This window comes from Coregonus lavaretus, assembly GCF_964263955.1.
Source record: "Coregonus lavaretus genome assembly, chromosome: 18".
Taxonomy (NCBI): domain Eukaryota; kingdom Metazoa; phylum Chordata; class Actinopteri; order Salmoniformes; family Salmonidae; genus Coregonus; species Coregonus lavaretus.
This window is the reverse complement of record NC_140005.1, coordinates 24,115,877-24,132,363: the sequence shown is the minus strand read 5'-3', so window position 1 is coordinate 24,132,363 and position 16,487 is coordinate 24,115,877. Positions and strand designations below refer to the sequence as shown.

The 16,487-nt window shown below is 41.7% G+C and overlaps 1 protein-coding gene across 2 annotated transcripts in view; it reads left to right on the top strand.

Annotated features, from left to right (window-relative positions):
• LOC311145843 (E3 ubiquitin-protein ligase pellino homolog 2-like) overlaps positions 1–16,287 on the top strand; it is a 61,630-nt gene extending 45,343 nt beyond the window's left edge. The window contains exons 3-7 of one of the 2 annotated variants that reach the window (XM_084182175.1): positions 5,737–5,754; positions 7,073–7,174; positions 10,619–10,816; positions 11,194–11,382; positions 13,198–16,287. In XM_084182175.1, coding sequence (XP_084038301.1) covers positions 5,737–5,754; positions 7,073–7,174; positions 10,619–10,816; positions 11,194–11,382; positions 13,198–13,776 — 1,086 coding nt within the window. In that variant the 3' untranslated portion in view covers positions 13,777–16,287. The remainder of the gene's footprint in view (positions 1–5,736; positions 5,755–7,072; positions 7,175–10,618; positions 10,817–11,193; positions 11,383–13,197) is intronic. The other variant, XM_084182176.1, reaches the window with a different exon arrangement.
• Positions 16,288–16,487: the final 200 nt, after the last annotated feature.

Genomic DNA, 16,487 nt, shown 5'->3' with positions numbered 1-16,487 from the left:
CATTTTAGAATACGGCTGTAACATAACAAAATGTGGAAAAAGTAAAGGGGTCAGAATACTTTCCGAATGCACTGTAGAAATCGATGGTGTTACATGAAGCCGTTTTTAAGTGTAATGCAGTTGATTGGTGACTATGACATCCATACAAGCATTATACTCCGATTATTACCCCCAAAAGGGTGTGAAATGCACATAAATATAGGCACATTTTGATGGGGGGCAACATGGAGATTCTGAATATTTCCCGCACGGGGGGGGGGGCGTGAGTGTTGTTGCCATGGCATTTCCATTGTTTTGATCGAGTCGATTTGATCTATTTACCCCATCTATACCTAACGTTCTTGAGCCAGCACTGAGGGTTCTATTTAAAAGCAGAGATGTGAGATGTCCATTGAGAGGGTTACTATTACATATGGATATCCAAGTGTGTACAGTGCCTTGCAAAAGTATTCATCCCCCTTGGAGTTTGTCCTATTTTGTTGCATTACAACCTGTAATTTAAATGGATTTATATTTGGATTGAATGTAATGGACATACACAAAATAGTCCAAATTGGTGAAGTGAAATGAAAAAAATAACTTGTTTCAAATAATTCTAAAAAATAAATAACGGAAAAGTGGTGCGTGCATATGTATTCACCCCCTTTGCTATGAAGCCCCTAAATAAGATCTGGTGCAACCAATTACCTTCAGAAGTCACATAATTAGTTAAATAAAGTCCACCTGTGTGCAATCTAAGTGTCACATGATCTGTCACATGATCTCAGTATATATACACCTGTTATGAAAGGCCCCAGAGTCTGCAACACCACTAAGCAAGGGGCACCATGAAGACCAAGGAGCTATCCAAACAGGTCAAGGACAAAGTTGTGGAGAAGTACCGGACAGGGTTGGGTTATACAAAAATATCCAAAACTTTGAACACGGAGCACCATTAAATCCATTATTAAAAAATGGAAAGAATATGGCACCACAACAAACCTGCCAAGAGAGGGCCACCCACCAAAACTCACAGACCAGGCAAGGAGGGCATTAATCAGAGAGGCAACAAAGAGACCAAAGATAACCCTGAAGGAGCTGCAAAGCTTCACAGCGGAGATTGGAGTATCTGTCCATATGACCACTTTAAGCCGTACACGCCACATAGCTGGGCTTTACGGAAGAGAGGCCAGAAAAAAGCCATTGATTAAAGAAAAAAATAAGCAAACACGTTTGGTGTTCGCCAAAAGGCATGTGGGAGACTCCCCAAACATATGGAAGAAGGTACTCTGGTCAGATGAGACTAAAAGTTAGCTTTTTGGCCATCAAGGAAAATGCTAGGTCTGGCGCAAACCCAACACCTCTCATCACCCCGAGAACACCATCCCCACAGTGAAGCATGGTGGTGGCAGCATCATGCTGTGGGGATGTTTTTCATCGGCAGGGACTAGGAAACTGGTCAGAATTAAAGGAATGATGGATGGTGCTAAATACAGGGAAATTCTTGAGGGAAACCTGTTTCAGTCTTCCAGAGATTTGAGACTGGGACGGAGGTTCACCTTCCAGCAGGACAATGACCCTAAGCATACTGCTAAAGCAACACTTGAGAGGTTTAAGGGGAAACATTTAAATGTCTTGGAATGGCCTAGTCAAAGCCCAGACCTCAATCCAATTGAGAATCTGTGGTATGACTTAAAGATTGCTGTACACCATCGGAACCCATCCAACTTGAAGGAGCTGGAGCAGTTTTGCCTTGAAGAATGGGCAAAAATCCCAGTGGCTTTTGCATTGAATAGATGCTTTATATTCTCAAACTAACAGCAGTGCCTATATGTACTACTATGGCTGACCCTGTTAAACAACACATTTCACTGCACCTATCCAGTGTTTGACAATAAACAGCTAACATCTATGATGTTCTTCCAAACAGACGTGACATGCTGGAGTCATGCTTCTATGCAAATGTTGTTGATCGGTAGGCTAATATAAGGCCCAAATGGAAGGCAAACCGATCTGTGGCACCTAGACTCCACTGATCAGCCAAAATAAGCTCAGTAACTCAATGCATGCGCGCACTGTCATTTGAATATGCATTTAGCTGTGTTGTGAGTAGGCCTATGACATCTTAATTTACCTAGTTTATCAAGAGATTTACCATTCAAATACAATTATTACCGTTATGTAGTTAGATTGGTTAAAACAAAGTCAAATGTATTATTTGATTTTCAAAAATAAGCTTTAATGCATACATGGCTGTCTCTGAGAAATTGTCATAAACATTTTCTAATTTTAATAATATTGAATTATCGGCCTAAAATATTGGCTCATTTAAACGCCACACCCCTAGAACAAATAGTCCCAAATACAGTGGGGGAAAAAAGTATTTAGTCAGCCACCAATTGTGCAAGTTCTCCTACTTAAAAAGATGAGAGGCCTGTAATTTTCATCATATGTACACGTCAACTATGACAGACAAATTGAGCATTTTTCTTCCAGAAAATCACATTGTAGGATTTTTTATGAATTTATTTGCAAATTATGGTGGAAAATAAGTATTTGGTCACCTACAAACAAGCAAGATTTCTGGCTCTCACAGACCTGTAACTTCTTCTTTAAGAGGCTCCTCTGTCCTCCACTCGTTACCTGTATTAATGGCACCTGTTTGAACTTGTTATCAGTATAAAAGACACCTGTCCACAACCTCAAACAGTCACACTCCAAACTCCACTATGGCCAAGACCAAAGAGCTGTCAAAGGACACCAGAAACAAAATTGTAGACCTGCACCAGGCTGGGAAGACTGAATCTGCAATAGGTAAGCAGCTTGGTTTGAAGAAATCAACTGTGGGAGCAATTATTAGGAAATGGAAGACATACAAGACCACTGATAATCTCCCTCGATCTGGGGCTCCACGCAAAATCTCACCCCGTGGGGTCAAAATGATCACAAGAACGGTGAGCAAAAATCCCAGAACCACACGGGGGGACCTAGTGAATGACCTGCAGAGAGCTGGGACCAAAGTAACAAAGCCTACCATCAGTAACACACTACGCCGCCAGGGACTCAAATCCTGCAGTGCGAGATGTGTCCCCCTGCTTAAGCCAGTACATGTCCAGGCCCGTCTGAAGTTTGCTAGAGTGCATTTGGATGATCCAGAAGAGGATTGGGAGAATGTCATATGGTCAGATGAAACCAAAATATAACTTTTTGGTAAAAACTCAACTCGTCGTGTTTGGAGGACAAAGAATGCTGAGTTGCATCCAAAGAACACCATACCTACTGTGAAGCATGGGGGTGGAAACATCATGCTTTGGGGCTGTTTTTCTGCAAAGGGACCAGGACGACTGGTCTGTGTAAAGGAAAGAATGAATGGGGCCATGTATCGTGAGATTTTGAGTGAAAACCTCCTTCCATCAGCAAGGGCATTGAAGATGAAACGTGGCTGGGTCTTTCAGCATGACAATGATCCCAAACACACCGCCCGGGCAACGAAGGAGTGGCTTCGTAAGAAGCATTTCAAGGTCCTGGAGTGGCCTAGCCAGTCTCCAGATCTCAACCCCATAGAAAATCTTTGGAGGGAGTTGAAAGTCTGTGTTGCCCAGCGACAGCCCCAAAACATCACTGCTCTAGAGGAGATCTGCATGGAGGAATGGGCCAAAATACCAGCAACAGTGTGTGAAAACCTTGTGAAGACTTACAGAAAACGTTTGACCTGTGTCATTGCCAACAAAGGGTATATAACAAAGTATTGAGAAACTTTTGTTATTGACCAAATACTTATTTTCCACCATAATTTGCAAATAAATTCATTAAAAATCCTACAATGTGATTTTCTGGATTTTTTTTCTTCTCATTTTGTCTGTCATAGTTGACGTGTACCTATGATGAAAATTACAGGCCTCTCTCATCTTTTTAAGTGGGAGAACTTGCACAATTGGTGGCTGACTAAATACTTTTTTTCCCACTGTAGGTGACTAAAACTATTTGAATACAGATCTGAGAAAGCAATAGTAAAAAATTATTTTTGAATACAGATCTCAGGAAGTGGAACAGAACACAATCTCCTATGGATCCTGGATAGCAAGGACCATTCACTGAGGCAACACTTGGGGCTAGAGGCAGTGCTGTGCCAGCTGTGAATTTTGTGATTTGAAGTTTTTCCTTTCAAGTGACAACTACCAGAATTCAGTGGCTACTGCCCTACAATCGATGAAAACACAGAACACATTTTCAATGTATTGGTATTTGGCTATGTCGTTGTTTTCCAGCTGGCTAGCATGATGCAGCTCAGTTTTCAAAGCGTAGGCAGTTTTTTGCTGGAATCTGCAGTTTATCTTCCTTTTACTAGAGCAGCGTTTCCCAAACTCGGTCATCAGGACCCCAACGGGTGCACGTTTTGTTTTTTGCCCTAACACTACACAGCTGATTCAAATTATCAAAGCTTGATGATTAGTTGATTATTTGAATCAGCTGTGTAATGATAGGGCAAAAACCAAAATGTGCACCCCTTGGGATCCCGTGGACCAAGTTTGGGAAACCCTGCATTAGTGTAACAGTTTTTCCATAAAAAAAAAAAAAAAGAAGGTATTTCTGGTGCTCCTAATTTTTATGTGGTGCTTACATTAATGTTCTTTCCTAAAATTTAAGAAATCAGCTTTGAGTATATTTTGTTAGGGCTGATTTAAGCACAATCCATACCCAAAATGTTTTTCATTCCAGCTATAATAATAAAAATATTGGCAGATATATTGGTTATCGATTAACATTTCCACTCTAAAATCGGTATTGGATCCAAAAATCCCATATCGGTCGAGCTCTACAAACTAACATGATTTTCTACCCACCTTGGCTGTAGTTGATTCAAGCCGGCAGTTTTGGGATATTGAGTGAACTTCCAACATTTTAATAACCATATTTTGTTACTGTTAGCATTCTCAGTAGCACTTAACATTAAATTGTTATTGTGCCTGTGTAATACAACTGTAATTACTTTTGGAGCAACATTTTATTAGCATGTTTTTACATAATACTTTGGTAATTGCATTTTAATTGCCCAATGAGCTGAGTTTTTTAAAACTCCTGTACATGAGGAATAGTCACTGTTCCTTATTCCACTTATGTAATAACTCCATTATTATGCAATTATAAAGCAATTTACAGTCATATGTAACAATGTTGCTATTGTAATAGTTACTACACGTGTAAGAACTTGATGTAAAGTATTACTGTATTACCTCACCACTCATTATGAAAATATATTTGTTAGTAATTCTGAAGCTGCAAAAGTGGTGTACTCTAATGTTGACGTGATTCCATGTCCCTCATGTATTTTAATTATAGGCTATATTAATGATAATGTATTTAGACTAATTCAACTAACTGTTGTAGCATTTGGTTCTTCATCAAATATTTGTCAGCCATCCATTTGTTATTTTAACTGTCATATTTAAATACCTTCAAATATTATTTGGTTTTCTGAGACCTGTATTTGAACATCAAATAAAATAGTTGCCTTTTAGTTAAAACTCTGTAAAAACTATATCCGACTACCTTGAGTATTTGAAAAGTTGGTATTTTCAAGTAAACTACAAAAAAACAACTATTTTCTGCCCAGGTCTGGCTGTGACTGAATATGAACCCCAGACAGAGACAGGTGGTTGGATGTTGGCAACATGCTCTGTGTTATCAAAACAAGCCTCTGTCACTACTGACATCTGTCTCTCCTTTTTGTTGTTTGTATTTTGTATTTTTTTGCAGCTGCACAATACAGCAATCGTGAGTGACCCACTTTTCCTTCTCTCCCTGCTCACGTGATGGAGATGTTTGGGGAAATGAATTTAGATTAGATTAGAGTGGATGGGATGGGAGGCATGTGGTGGTAAAGTGGCTGGTCTGTGTTTGAGAGGCTTAAAATCTTACAACAAAAATAAAATAAATGAATCCCCCCCTCACGGAGCTCAGCTGATAGACTGGCCTGTGTTGACTGAGCCTAGAGTACAGTTTATGGTCACTGTCATGGAAGTGTTACTTCACAGGAACATAATGAGCCCTACTGTCCCATTCCAAGAATTCCTGTTCTGACGTTTTTTGTTTTGGTCCAGTGATATAATGAAGGGTTAGTGCAACCATCTAATGATTCCCCATCACGAGTGGTGGCGCGGTTGTGGAAGGCATTAGTTCCCATCCTGAGCCGCTGGCACACGGCTAATCTAATGTTGTGAGAACAAACTAAGTGGTCGCATGACTCTTCCTAGACCAGTTTAGACCCGAGTGGAACTCTGGTTTGGTAATATAACATATACCCACCTTGCAAGTTATTTGCCGACCTGTGCCTCTGCATGTTTGGTGACACTATTCCCATGTCCAAATGTATCTCAGTAATCGGAAGACTGTTCTGATTAAGAGGTCGTCGTTTGCATTGCCGAGCAGTGCCCAAGAAAATAAGTAAATCAAATTTGTTAGATGCTACTACCACCACCTTCAAAACAAAACCAAACATGTCGATGTTTTCTCACTTTGCGCACACCTGTTGTTTCACACCTGTTTGTCCTAGCTAACCAGCCTCGCAATATGGGCATCGTGCTGCCGCAGACAAGCAGTAGACTGGACGTGTGAGCGCAAACATTGACATCCATGTTTTGATTTAGCATCTTAACAATTATATTAAATGATTTATTGGGCACTGCTCACCGACGCAAACGAGGACCTCTTAATCAGAACGGTCTACCGATTTACGGACAGACACTCTAAACATGGTACAGTCATTTGCCACGTCCTTAACATGAACGCTTCTCCAATGTAATGCTCTAAGACGGAACGTTACTGTTAAAATAACTGTATTTACTTGTATTAACAGTATACGTGACGGCGAGCTCTGTAGGGTTAGCTGCTTCCCTGATTTCATCACCCTATAGCACTTAAGAAGCCCTTTATTTCAGTAGATTTATGAGCTCATTATTAATGAGCTCATACAACAACGTAATTTACATTTGACTGCTAGTATCCTATTAAGCATTTCAGTGTAAGATAACTGTCATCAGTCCATTGTATGGTATAGAATGCATCTTCTGATGTGCTTCCTCTGCTGTTGCAGGCGGTGAACTGCAAAGTGCAGCACAGTATTTCCTACACTCTGTCCAGGAACCAGACAGTAGTGGTAGAATACTGCCATGACAAAGACACAGACATGTTTCAGGTAAGTCCACCCGTTTCAACATCCCAGATGCTCTGTTGGTTTAAGCTTAGCAGATGACCCTGCCATATGTATTTTATTATTAGTCTGTCCTAAAAATCAGTCTAATTTTCTTGAACACTCACCATGAGTTTACAAGGCAATCTGCTTAGTATTAGACATTTGATATTGCATTTCAACAATCAACTGCGGTCTGTCTTATTGAATTTTTAATGAAGTGTCAATCTGCCTCGTATGGATTTGTTTGCTACATGGCAGTGTAGCATTCGGTCTCTGTGCCAGTCTCTCTTAGTCCCTCCCCACTCTCCTTCCCTCAAGTGAAGACATGTTCTGTTATCCCCCTAGCATTAATCTAAATCTACAGCACAGACAGCTCTACTCCAACCAGAGGAAAACAGACTGCTCCAGACACCACCTTCACATTCAACCCTTTGTGTCCATGTGTCTGCAAACGGCACTAAGTAAACGGAAAGCCATAACCAGCTAAGAGCTAATAAAAACTAACTCAAGGCCAAATGCTGAAACAAAATGATTATGAAAATGAGATGGAAAAGCATTGACTTTTCTGTGTGAAGCAGAAATGTATATCATTATTTAATCATTATCTTATTGTATTACAATTCACACATTCTATTGGTTTGTGACCTTGATTGATAAAATAACAAATGGGTGTATTTATACTTTGACAGCGTCCTTATCTAGCCGATGGAGGCCTCTTTTTTTAAAAATTGATACAGTAACAGTTACTGTTCATTCCTGTCTTTGGACCCTTCATTGAGATTCTCTCATACCATTATTTTATGGTTGTGGGAATGTGCAATCATTGGTGGTGGGAGCATCTAAGTCAACTGTTTTATTGACTATTTATGAAGGAAATTGCCCATGAATGCGGGCATTGACCTTAGAGAACGACCCGAGCCGATACATCGGCCGATATTGGCCTATCGGCCCTTCTCTATCGGCTTTGCAGAAAGTCCCTCTACATAGCAAAGCTGTTGCTATGCCAGCTGGATCTCACCGCCTGAGCCACGAGCACTGCACAATGCCGAGGAATGTCTAGCTGGGAAAATCAGCAGCAGCAAGCTAGCTCATTCTCCTACCGAAAGGTGCAGTATTGAGAAATTGAATTAATTGACACAGTGACAAATCTAACACTTAAATATTTGTTTAGTTAATTGACTAATAATAAGCAGAGCTGCCAACTCTCACGCGTTGGCCTTGAGACACACGCATTTGACCCTCTTCTCACGCTCACACGTCACACCTTATATCTCACGCATTGAAAAGTACTGCTTTTATTTTTCTAATTAGTCCAGTGCATTAACTTTTCAACTGTGCTCCAAATCGTTTTGAAATCGGAGCATCTACGCCTGCAATTTAACATCACGGAACTTCTATCATTGTCCTGTCCTGCCACAACACTGTGAACCACAACAAATTGAAGCATATGATTGATAGTTATGTAAGGGATCAAGGGGATTGGATGTGCGTTTTAAAGAAACGCCCCTCAAGATAAGAGTGGAGCTGAATAGAGAGAATGTTCTCCGCTGAGTTTATAAAACTGTAAAAACAGCAGCAGGGCAGTGGTTTTATTTACAATGTTGTCAACAAAATTAGGTTGCACTCCCGTCCCAATTGCACAATGCAGCCTTTTGAACGCATGTACTAAAGTCGATTTAATCCACACTTGCATTAGTCCCATCGTTTGGTGATTGGCGTTTAGGCTGTGACAACGAAAAGGCAGCAGACAGATTTACAGTATGTTTTAGCAGGGAAGTTTTGGTAGGGTGACCTGATGTGAAACTATGAAAAATAATTTTGTCAAACAGATAGTGAACCCAAAAGTGTAAGTTTGATTCTAGAGCTGGGACAACAAATATCCAAATAATTTGGTTAGGGTGTAGGGGCAGATTTGTCATCTTGTCTTCAGATTTTATTATCTATTTACTTGATTTAGTCTGATCAGTGGAACAATTCTCATTCTTAACAAGCGTTAAATATCAAATAAAATAAAATTGTATTGGTCACATGCGCCGAATACAACAGATGCAGAAATTACAGTGAAATGCTTACTTACAGCCCTTAACCAACAGTGCATTTATTTTTAACAAAAAAAGTAAAAATAAAACAACAAAAAAAGTGTTGAGAAAAAAAGAGCAGAAGTAAAATAAAATAACAGTAGGGAGGCTATATATACAGGGGGGTACCGGTGCAGAGTCAATGTGCGGGGGCACCGGCTAGTTGAGATAGTTGAAGTAATATGTACATGTGGGGTAATTAGTGTGCTTGTCAGCAAGAACACTGTTATTCCCCACAATTATTTTATTATTCCACTTTTCAATGTTGCCATTGTAATCACATATTTGAAATCTGATATGCCTACTTGTCTTTGAAAATTATTTAGAGGCTATGTACTTTTGCAGACTTTCATGGACAGTTAAAAAAAAAAAAATCATACAAATAAGCATTGGATATTAAATGCTCCAGGCCTCAAATATAATTTGACATTTTAGTATTGTGCACATGCTAGGCAGAGATGGTAGGAGGACTCACAACTCAAACACATCATATTTTATCTATGTAGAGCAAGATGATGGCAAGGATCTTCAACTAGTAGGCACAAACCACATGAATATTGATATTCATTCTATTTTTCTTGAAGGACATGCATGCAATAAGCAAGCTAACTAAGCAGATCGCTATGTGACCTGTTAGCAAATATTACGATAACTATCCCAATCACCGAAAATTACTAAAAATACTAGTTTCATAAGCATCCGTGATCACAAATCACGACATTACGTTGGACCCATTTACATTGAATATATATTTTATATTCTCAAACTAACAGCAGTGCCTATATGATGTTCTTCCATACAGGCGTGACATGCTGGAGTGATGCTTCTATGCAAATGTTGTTTATCAGTAGGCTAATATAAGTCCCAAATGGAAGGCAAACAGATTGTTTGTCATCTGTAGCACCATAGACTCCACTGATCAGCCAAAACAAGCTCGATAACTCAATGCATGCACACACTCCTATTGAATATGCATTCACCTCTATTATGAGTAGGCCTATGCCATCTCAATTTACCCAGTTTATCAAGAGATTTACCATTTAAAATACAATTATTACCATTATGTTATGTAGTTAGATTGGTTAAAAAAAAGTCATGTATTGTTTTGATTTAAAAATGGATGCATTAATGCATACATGGCTGTCTCTGGAAAAGTGTCATCAACATTTTCAAATGTAATGATATTGAATATCTGCCTAAAATATCAGCCATCGGCCTCCTTGACCCTCAAAAATCTGCATCGGCCCTAAAAAATCCACATCTATCATTCTCTAATTGACCTAAGAACAAACACTTTCTAAAGCACTTTGTTCAGAGTGGAATGGTGCGTGTGTCTGTTCTAACCAGTGCGGGTTTTGTTGTCCTGCAGATTGGCCGCTCCACAGAAAGCCCCATAGACTTTGTGGTGACGGACACTGTGTCTGGGTGTCAGGAGGGAGAGGAGACGCCCATCACTCAGAGCACCATCTCTCGTTTTGCCTGCCGTGTCGTCTGTGAGCGGGTCCTGCCCTACACCGCCCGCATCTACGCTGCTGGCTTTGACTCCTCCAAGAACATCTTCCTGGGGGTAAGACTGGGCTCAGAGGGCACTCTCCCAGGGATAGGAATGTCTACGGGGTTGACTGGTATTCAGATACAAATGTTTCTTATGTAAAACAACACATTTCACTGCACCTATCCAGTGTGTGACAAAATTGTTATTGTTTTATTTTATGTTTTTGCTACAGTATCGATTTTATGACAATAATGAATGATAGAACACTTCTAGCATGTTTTTACTTTCTCCTCTTGTTTCCTGCTAAGATTCTAAGCCTGGTTCGCATATGCATGCCTAGCATTCCAAGCAGAATAAACTAGATTAGCACACAATGTATACTAGCACTAGTGTTATGTAAGCCTACTACAGTGTGTTAGTGTGTGACTTTCCCCCCGTCTCACCCTCAGGAAAAAGCTGCCAAGTGGAAGAACCCGGATGGTCACATGGACGGGCTTACAACCAATGGCGTGCTGGTGATGCACCCCAGGGGTGGGTTCACGGAGGAGTCCAAGCCGGGTGTATGGAGGGAGATCTCTGTGTGTGGGGATGTTTACACCCTTAGAGAGACCCGTTCTGCTCAGACCCGCGGTAAACTGGTCAGTAGCACTAATAATGCTCCACCATTACCCTCACCAAATCTGTTCTAATGCAATTCCACAAAATAAACATGCGCAGCAACAGATTACAAAAAAATTCAATAGCACATTATCCAAACAGGTTGTCTCATGGAAGCCTTTAGTCTAGCGTATTTACTTCATAAATTCAAAGCAGATACATAATTGCCACTGCTGGACTGCACACGCAACCCGAATGCAGTTAATAAACCCTACTGTAGGCTATAGCCTATAAAATAACGTGTGCCTCTTTGAGTTGTCATTGTGATTCTTCAGATAGTCACATTTTGTAGGCCTATGCACAATTCACTACATAGGCATCTCTATCACACACGAGAGGCATGAGGGAAAATGTTTATTCTGTCCTAGAGCTTAGGCTATTTTGCTATCCAGTTCCAATCCCACTGAAACCCAAAATCCTGACTCTTGTGTCGCATGACAATTCCTAACTTTATTCTGTGATTCATAGGTTGCATCATCAAAGCACGTCTCTCGCCTATGCATGTCAAAATACCACTATAACATCTCCCCCGCTATTCTGCGTTGTCTCGTACTTGCTGCCCATATGAGAGCTTCGGTAGAGAATGTGTGAACAATGGATATATTTTAAATATGGTCCCCGTTAAGATAACTTAATATTTAACTATTTACACTCTTCATCTCCCCGTTATTCCTGAGCTGATCTGCTATCGGTATAATCAACTCGATTTTGACAAATATAGGAGATATTCTGTCATTTGTTGAAGGATGTTATCTAGCAAGTTTAGCAACTTTGGTCATTTTACTTTTGTTTGACTGCCATTACAAAGTTTGTATGATTCGACAAAGCTATACTCCGGGTGTGCTCTGTGCCCCCTGAGAGTGCTCTGTGTGGCGATATAACCTACTGCTGAAATGCGCTGAATTAATTGAAGAACATAATGCTCGGAAATATGAACTGCCTGTTTCGCAATTCACAACAATGTCATTGGCGATCAAAGATAGTTACTCTCTTACTAAATATCAGTTTCATTTGCTCTGAAATCTTTACATAGTGGTGCAGCCAAGCCGACAACGTGGCGAGCGCCCCTCTTATTTAGGGAGAACCCTGCATTGTGACCATATCTTGGTTTTAAATGCTTTATTATTTTTGCAGTATTTCTCGGGATAAATATGAATTATTCCCGCTATTGAAACTTGGTAGATTTTTGGGAAAATATTAATCCCTAGTGTTGAGCCCAGTCTCTCCCCTTGTAACTGAATACACTGAGTGTACAAAACATTAGGAACACCTTCCTAATATTGTTGCACCCCTTTTGCCTTCAGAAAAGCCTCAATTCGTCAGGGCATGGACTCTACAAGGTGTCGAAAGCGTTCCACAGAGATGCTGGCCCATGTTGACTCCAATGCTTCCCACAGTTATCAAGTTTGCTGAATGTCCTTTGGGTGGTAGGACCATTCTTGATACACACAGGAAACTGTTGAGCGTGAAAAACCCAGCAGCGTTGCAGTTCTTGACACACTCAAACCGGTGTGCCTGGAACCTATTACCATACCCCATTCAAAGGCACTTAAATATTTTCTTGCCCATTCACCCTCTTAATGGCATACATACACAATCCATGTCTCAAGGCTTAAAAATCCTTCTATAGCCTGTCTCCTCCCCTTCATCTACACTGATTTGAAGTGGATTTAACAGGTGACATCAAGAAGGGGTCATAGTTTTCACCTGGTCAGTCCGTCATGAAAAGAGCAAGCGTTCTTAATGTCTTGTACACTCAGTTTAGAGCTGTGTGTGTGCTGTGTTGCCCCCTGCAGGTGGAGTGTGAGAGCAACGTGCTGCAGGACGGATCCTTGGTAGACCTGTGTGGAGCCACCCTGCTGTGGCGCACGGCCGACGGCCTCTTTCACACGCCTACCCAGAAGCACCTGGAGGCCCTGCGGCAGGAAATCAACGCAGCACGGCCCCAGTGCCCTGTGGGCCTCAACACCCTGGCCTTCCCCAGTATGCAGCGCAGCCGTGCCCTCTCCTCCCTGGAGGACAAGCAGCCCTGGGTCTACCTGGCCTGTGGCCACGTGCACGGCTACCACAACTGGGGCCATCGCTCGGAGCAGGAGCCCAATGCCCAGCGGGAGTGCCCCATGTGCCGGACCGTTGGCCCCTACGTGCCGCTTTGGCTGGGCTGCGAGCCCGCCTTCTACGTGGACGTGGGCGCCCCCACACACGCCTTTGTGCCGTGCGGACACGTGTGCTCGGAGAAGTCGGCGAAGTACTGGGCCGAGATCCCTCTGCCCCATGGCACCCACGCCTTCCACGCCGCATGCCCATTCTGTGCCACCCAGCTCAGCCTTGCTCAGGGCTATGCCAAGCTCATCTTCCAGGGCCCCATCGACTAAGCTGGGGGATCTTGGGCTGGGGGAAGGGTTGAAGCAGGAGGGCCAACATGCTGTGAAACTGTTCAGACTATTTAGTGCTTTTTTCAGTTTTTAAATCACCGGACTGTAAAGATCACAAAGCTGATGGTGTACTGCAAGTGTGTTCCTAATTTCCGTGGAGATTGGCCTGAAGGCAGTGGTCCATCACACAGTGTTTGGTTTGGGCTTCTGGTCCTGTGGATGGCCACTGTGGCGTGGTGATGTGACTGTGGCATGGTGGAGACGTGGAGCACAGTGGACCTAAGGCACAACCACAGAAACCAACATACTCTTCAGCTGCCAGCCATCAGCTTTCAACTGAGCTAACACTCTGGACTGTGCAAGCTGAAATGGCTGCAGATTTCAAGTAAAAGGGCTACAAAACAGGTAACTGGAGTACGTTTTGTCCCCATGTTATCGATCATAAACTCCAAACGGATTACAAAGAGCAGGTGTAGTTAGGGTCTGTTGGGTGGGGGTTCACGGTCTGATTCCCGGTAGGTCTGAGGTGCATGATTTCCACAGAGCCAAGACAGCTGGACTGTTGGCTGGGAGGAGGACCGAGCCAGCCAGCGAGGTTCATGGGTAACTAGTTAAGTGCTCCCCATTGGCTCCTCAGCCCTGATCTGATCTGCAATGGCATCCAGAACATTTAGCCTTTCCAGAGGTGAGCTGAACTCTGCTCATGAATTCAGGGAACAGATCTTTAAAAGAAAACACGTGTTTTTCTCTCCTCTTGTACAGAGATGTATTCCAGTGCCTGGGGCTCCCATTAAAACCCAGGGAATATTTTTACTAGATGGAAAAAAGCAATTTTGCTGAGGGGTTAAGGGAGGGAGAGCATTTTGCATACAGTAAAGTATAAAGAAATATAACCCACATAGATTATTTTCCACCTTTTTATTCTTTCTTAAGAAGTATTTTACTACACTGAGGCCTGTGTACAGTTTTCTAATGAAAATGTTAATATATTTTTCTCTATTGTAACTATTGTGTGCATGTGGGCTGGATCACGCGGATGTGCTTGAATGTGCCGACACCGGCTCATACTGAGACACCAAAAGGCAACAACAGGCCACTGGCATCAACCTTGTGGGCCATGACAATGAATGTATTCAAATACATATTGTCCTCACCATTGGTGCTTCAGCCTAAATTATGCCATTGCTTTACTGAATGGCTAGGTCTGTTCCTTTTTAAATGTACTGTAAAACCTGGGTGTCTCATATCAGTAAGGCCTTCATCTCCAGTGAAAGTGATGAGCTTTTGGAAGTGTAACTCACTCAGTCACACATCCACTCACACCTGCGAGCTGTCTTTGGTCTTGCCCCACACTCACAGATACTGTGTTCAATGTGCACTTTTGAATTTGTAGCTTTATCTAATGCTGGGTTTTATCCAATAATTTGTACGCTCCCAAACCAGGGCACAGTCACTGCAGCATGGATTATACCAATTACCAAATATAAAAGGAGTTTTCTCCATGATGTAACATCTGCTTCCTGCAACCCAACATGTTACTGTTAACAAATTAAAAACCAAACTGCTATTGTAGAATAAAAAACATGTCTAGTTCTGGATGACAGTCAAAGCTGTTTGGTTAAACTCAATCTCACAAAGATAATAAGTATATTATCATGTGCAATGCCCAATTTATCAAATCAAATTGTGGAGATGGATCAAGTTGGTCAAATACTTATGTGTAGATAAAATCAGACTTTAATGTTGGACAACGAGGTGCAAATAAGTTGAACCTGAATAATTAGAAACAAGTGTGTGTACTCTTAGATGCTGGCTAGTTTGACTGTGCCCATATGTTGAGTGAAGCTCAACACTATATACAAACAACCATCGTAGCTTAATGGTTATGATAGTGAGCATCACGATACTGACATGTTGTTAGCAATGTTCTTACCATAGCTATGTACAAGTTGCATAACGAATGAACAAGTTTGAAGAGATGGTCACAAGCTATTATTTTCAGTTACACTGAGAAGCCAAATAATACAGTCACATGTCTACTATGCACACAGGAACACTACAGAAGTGGTGTGTCCTGTTCTCTTCTTTGTTGGTGGACTGCAGAGGTCACCCTCCAGATGTGAGGTCTGCTCTGTGGAGGGTAAAGACAAGACCTTGGTAGTATGAAGCCAAAAGCAGTAGGACAGATGTGGTGAGACCATAACAGGTGGTTATTCAATGGCTTTGTTTGTAATTTCCAATAAGCAATGAGTAGCAGGGTAAAGGAGGGGAGTCTTACAGTAGCATTCCTCCTACAGTGCCCAGTCAGTGCTGACAGTACGTTGATAGACCATGCTCTGGAACAGCTGTAATGTACCTGCCTGACACAAACATTCTTCCTTGAACATTTGGGAGGGGTCCTGTTGTTTACCCAAGGACCTGTTCAGTGCATTTTGTCTCCTAACGCTGTACACAGGTCATAGCTCGCACTGATGCTCCCAATACCTACTTGCAAAAATAAACAATTTGTTTAAAAACAAGTGTTGCTTGTCTTTGTTTGGTTTCAGTTCTGTGTAGGAACTCGCCACACATTAGTATATCTTTTTTATTCTACTTTTCCCCCATTTTTTTCAAGGGAGAGGCAGCTGTAGTTCCTCACTACGACAAATTATGTGGTAATTGTAAGTTCCTCACTACCACATTTGGGGAATTCGCAGGGGTCAGCATGGCCG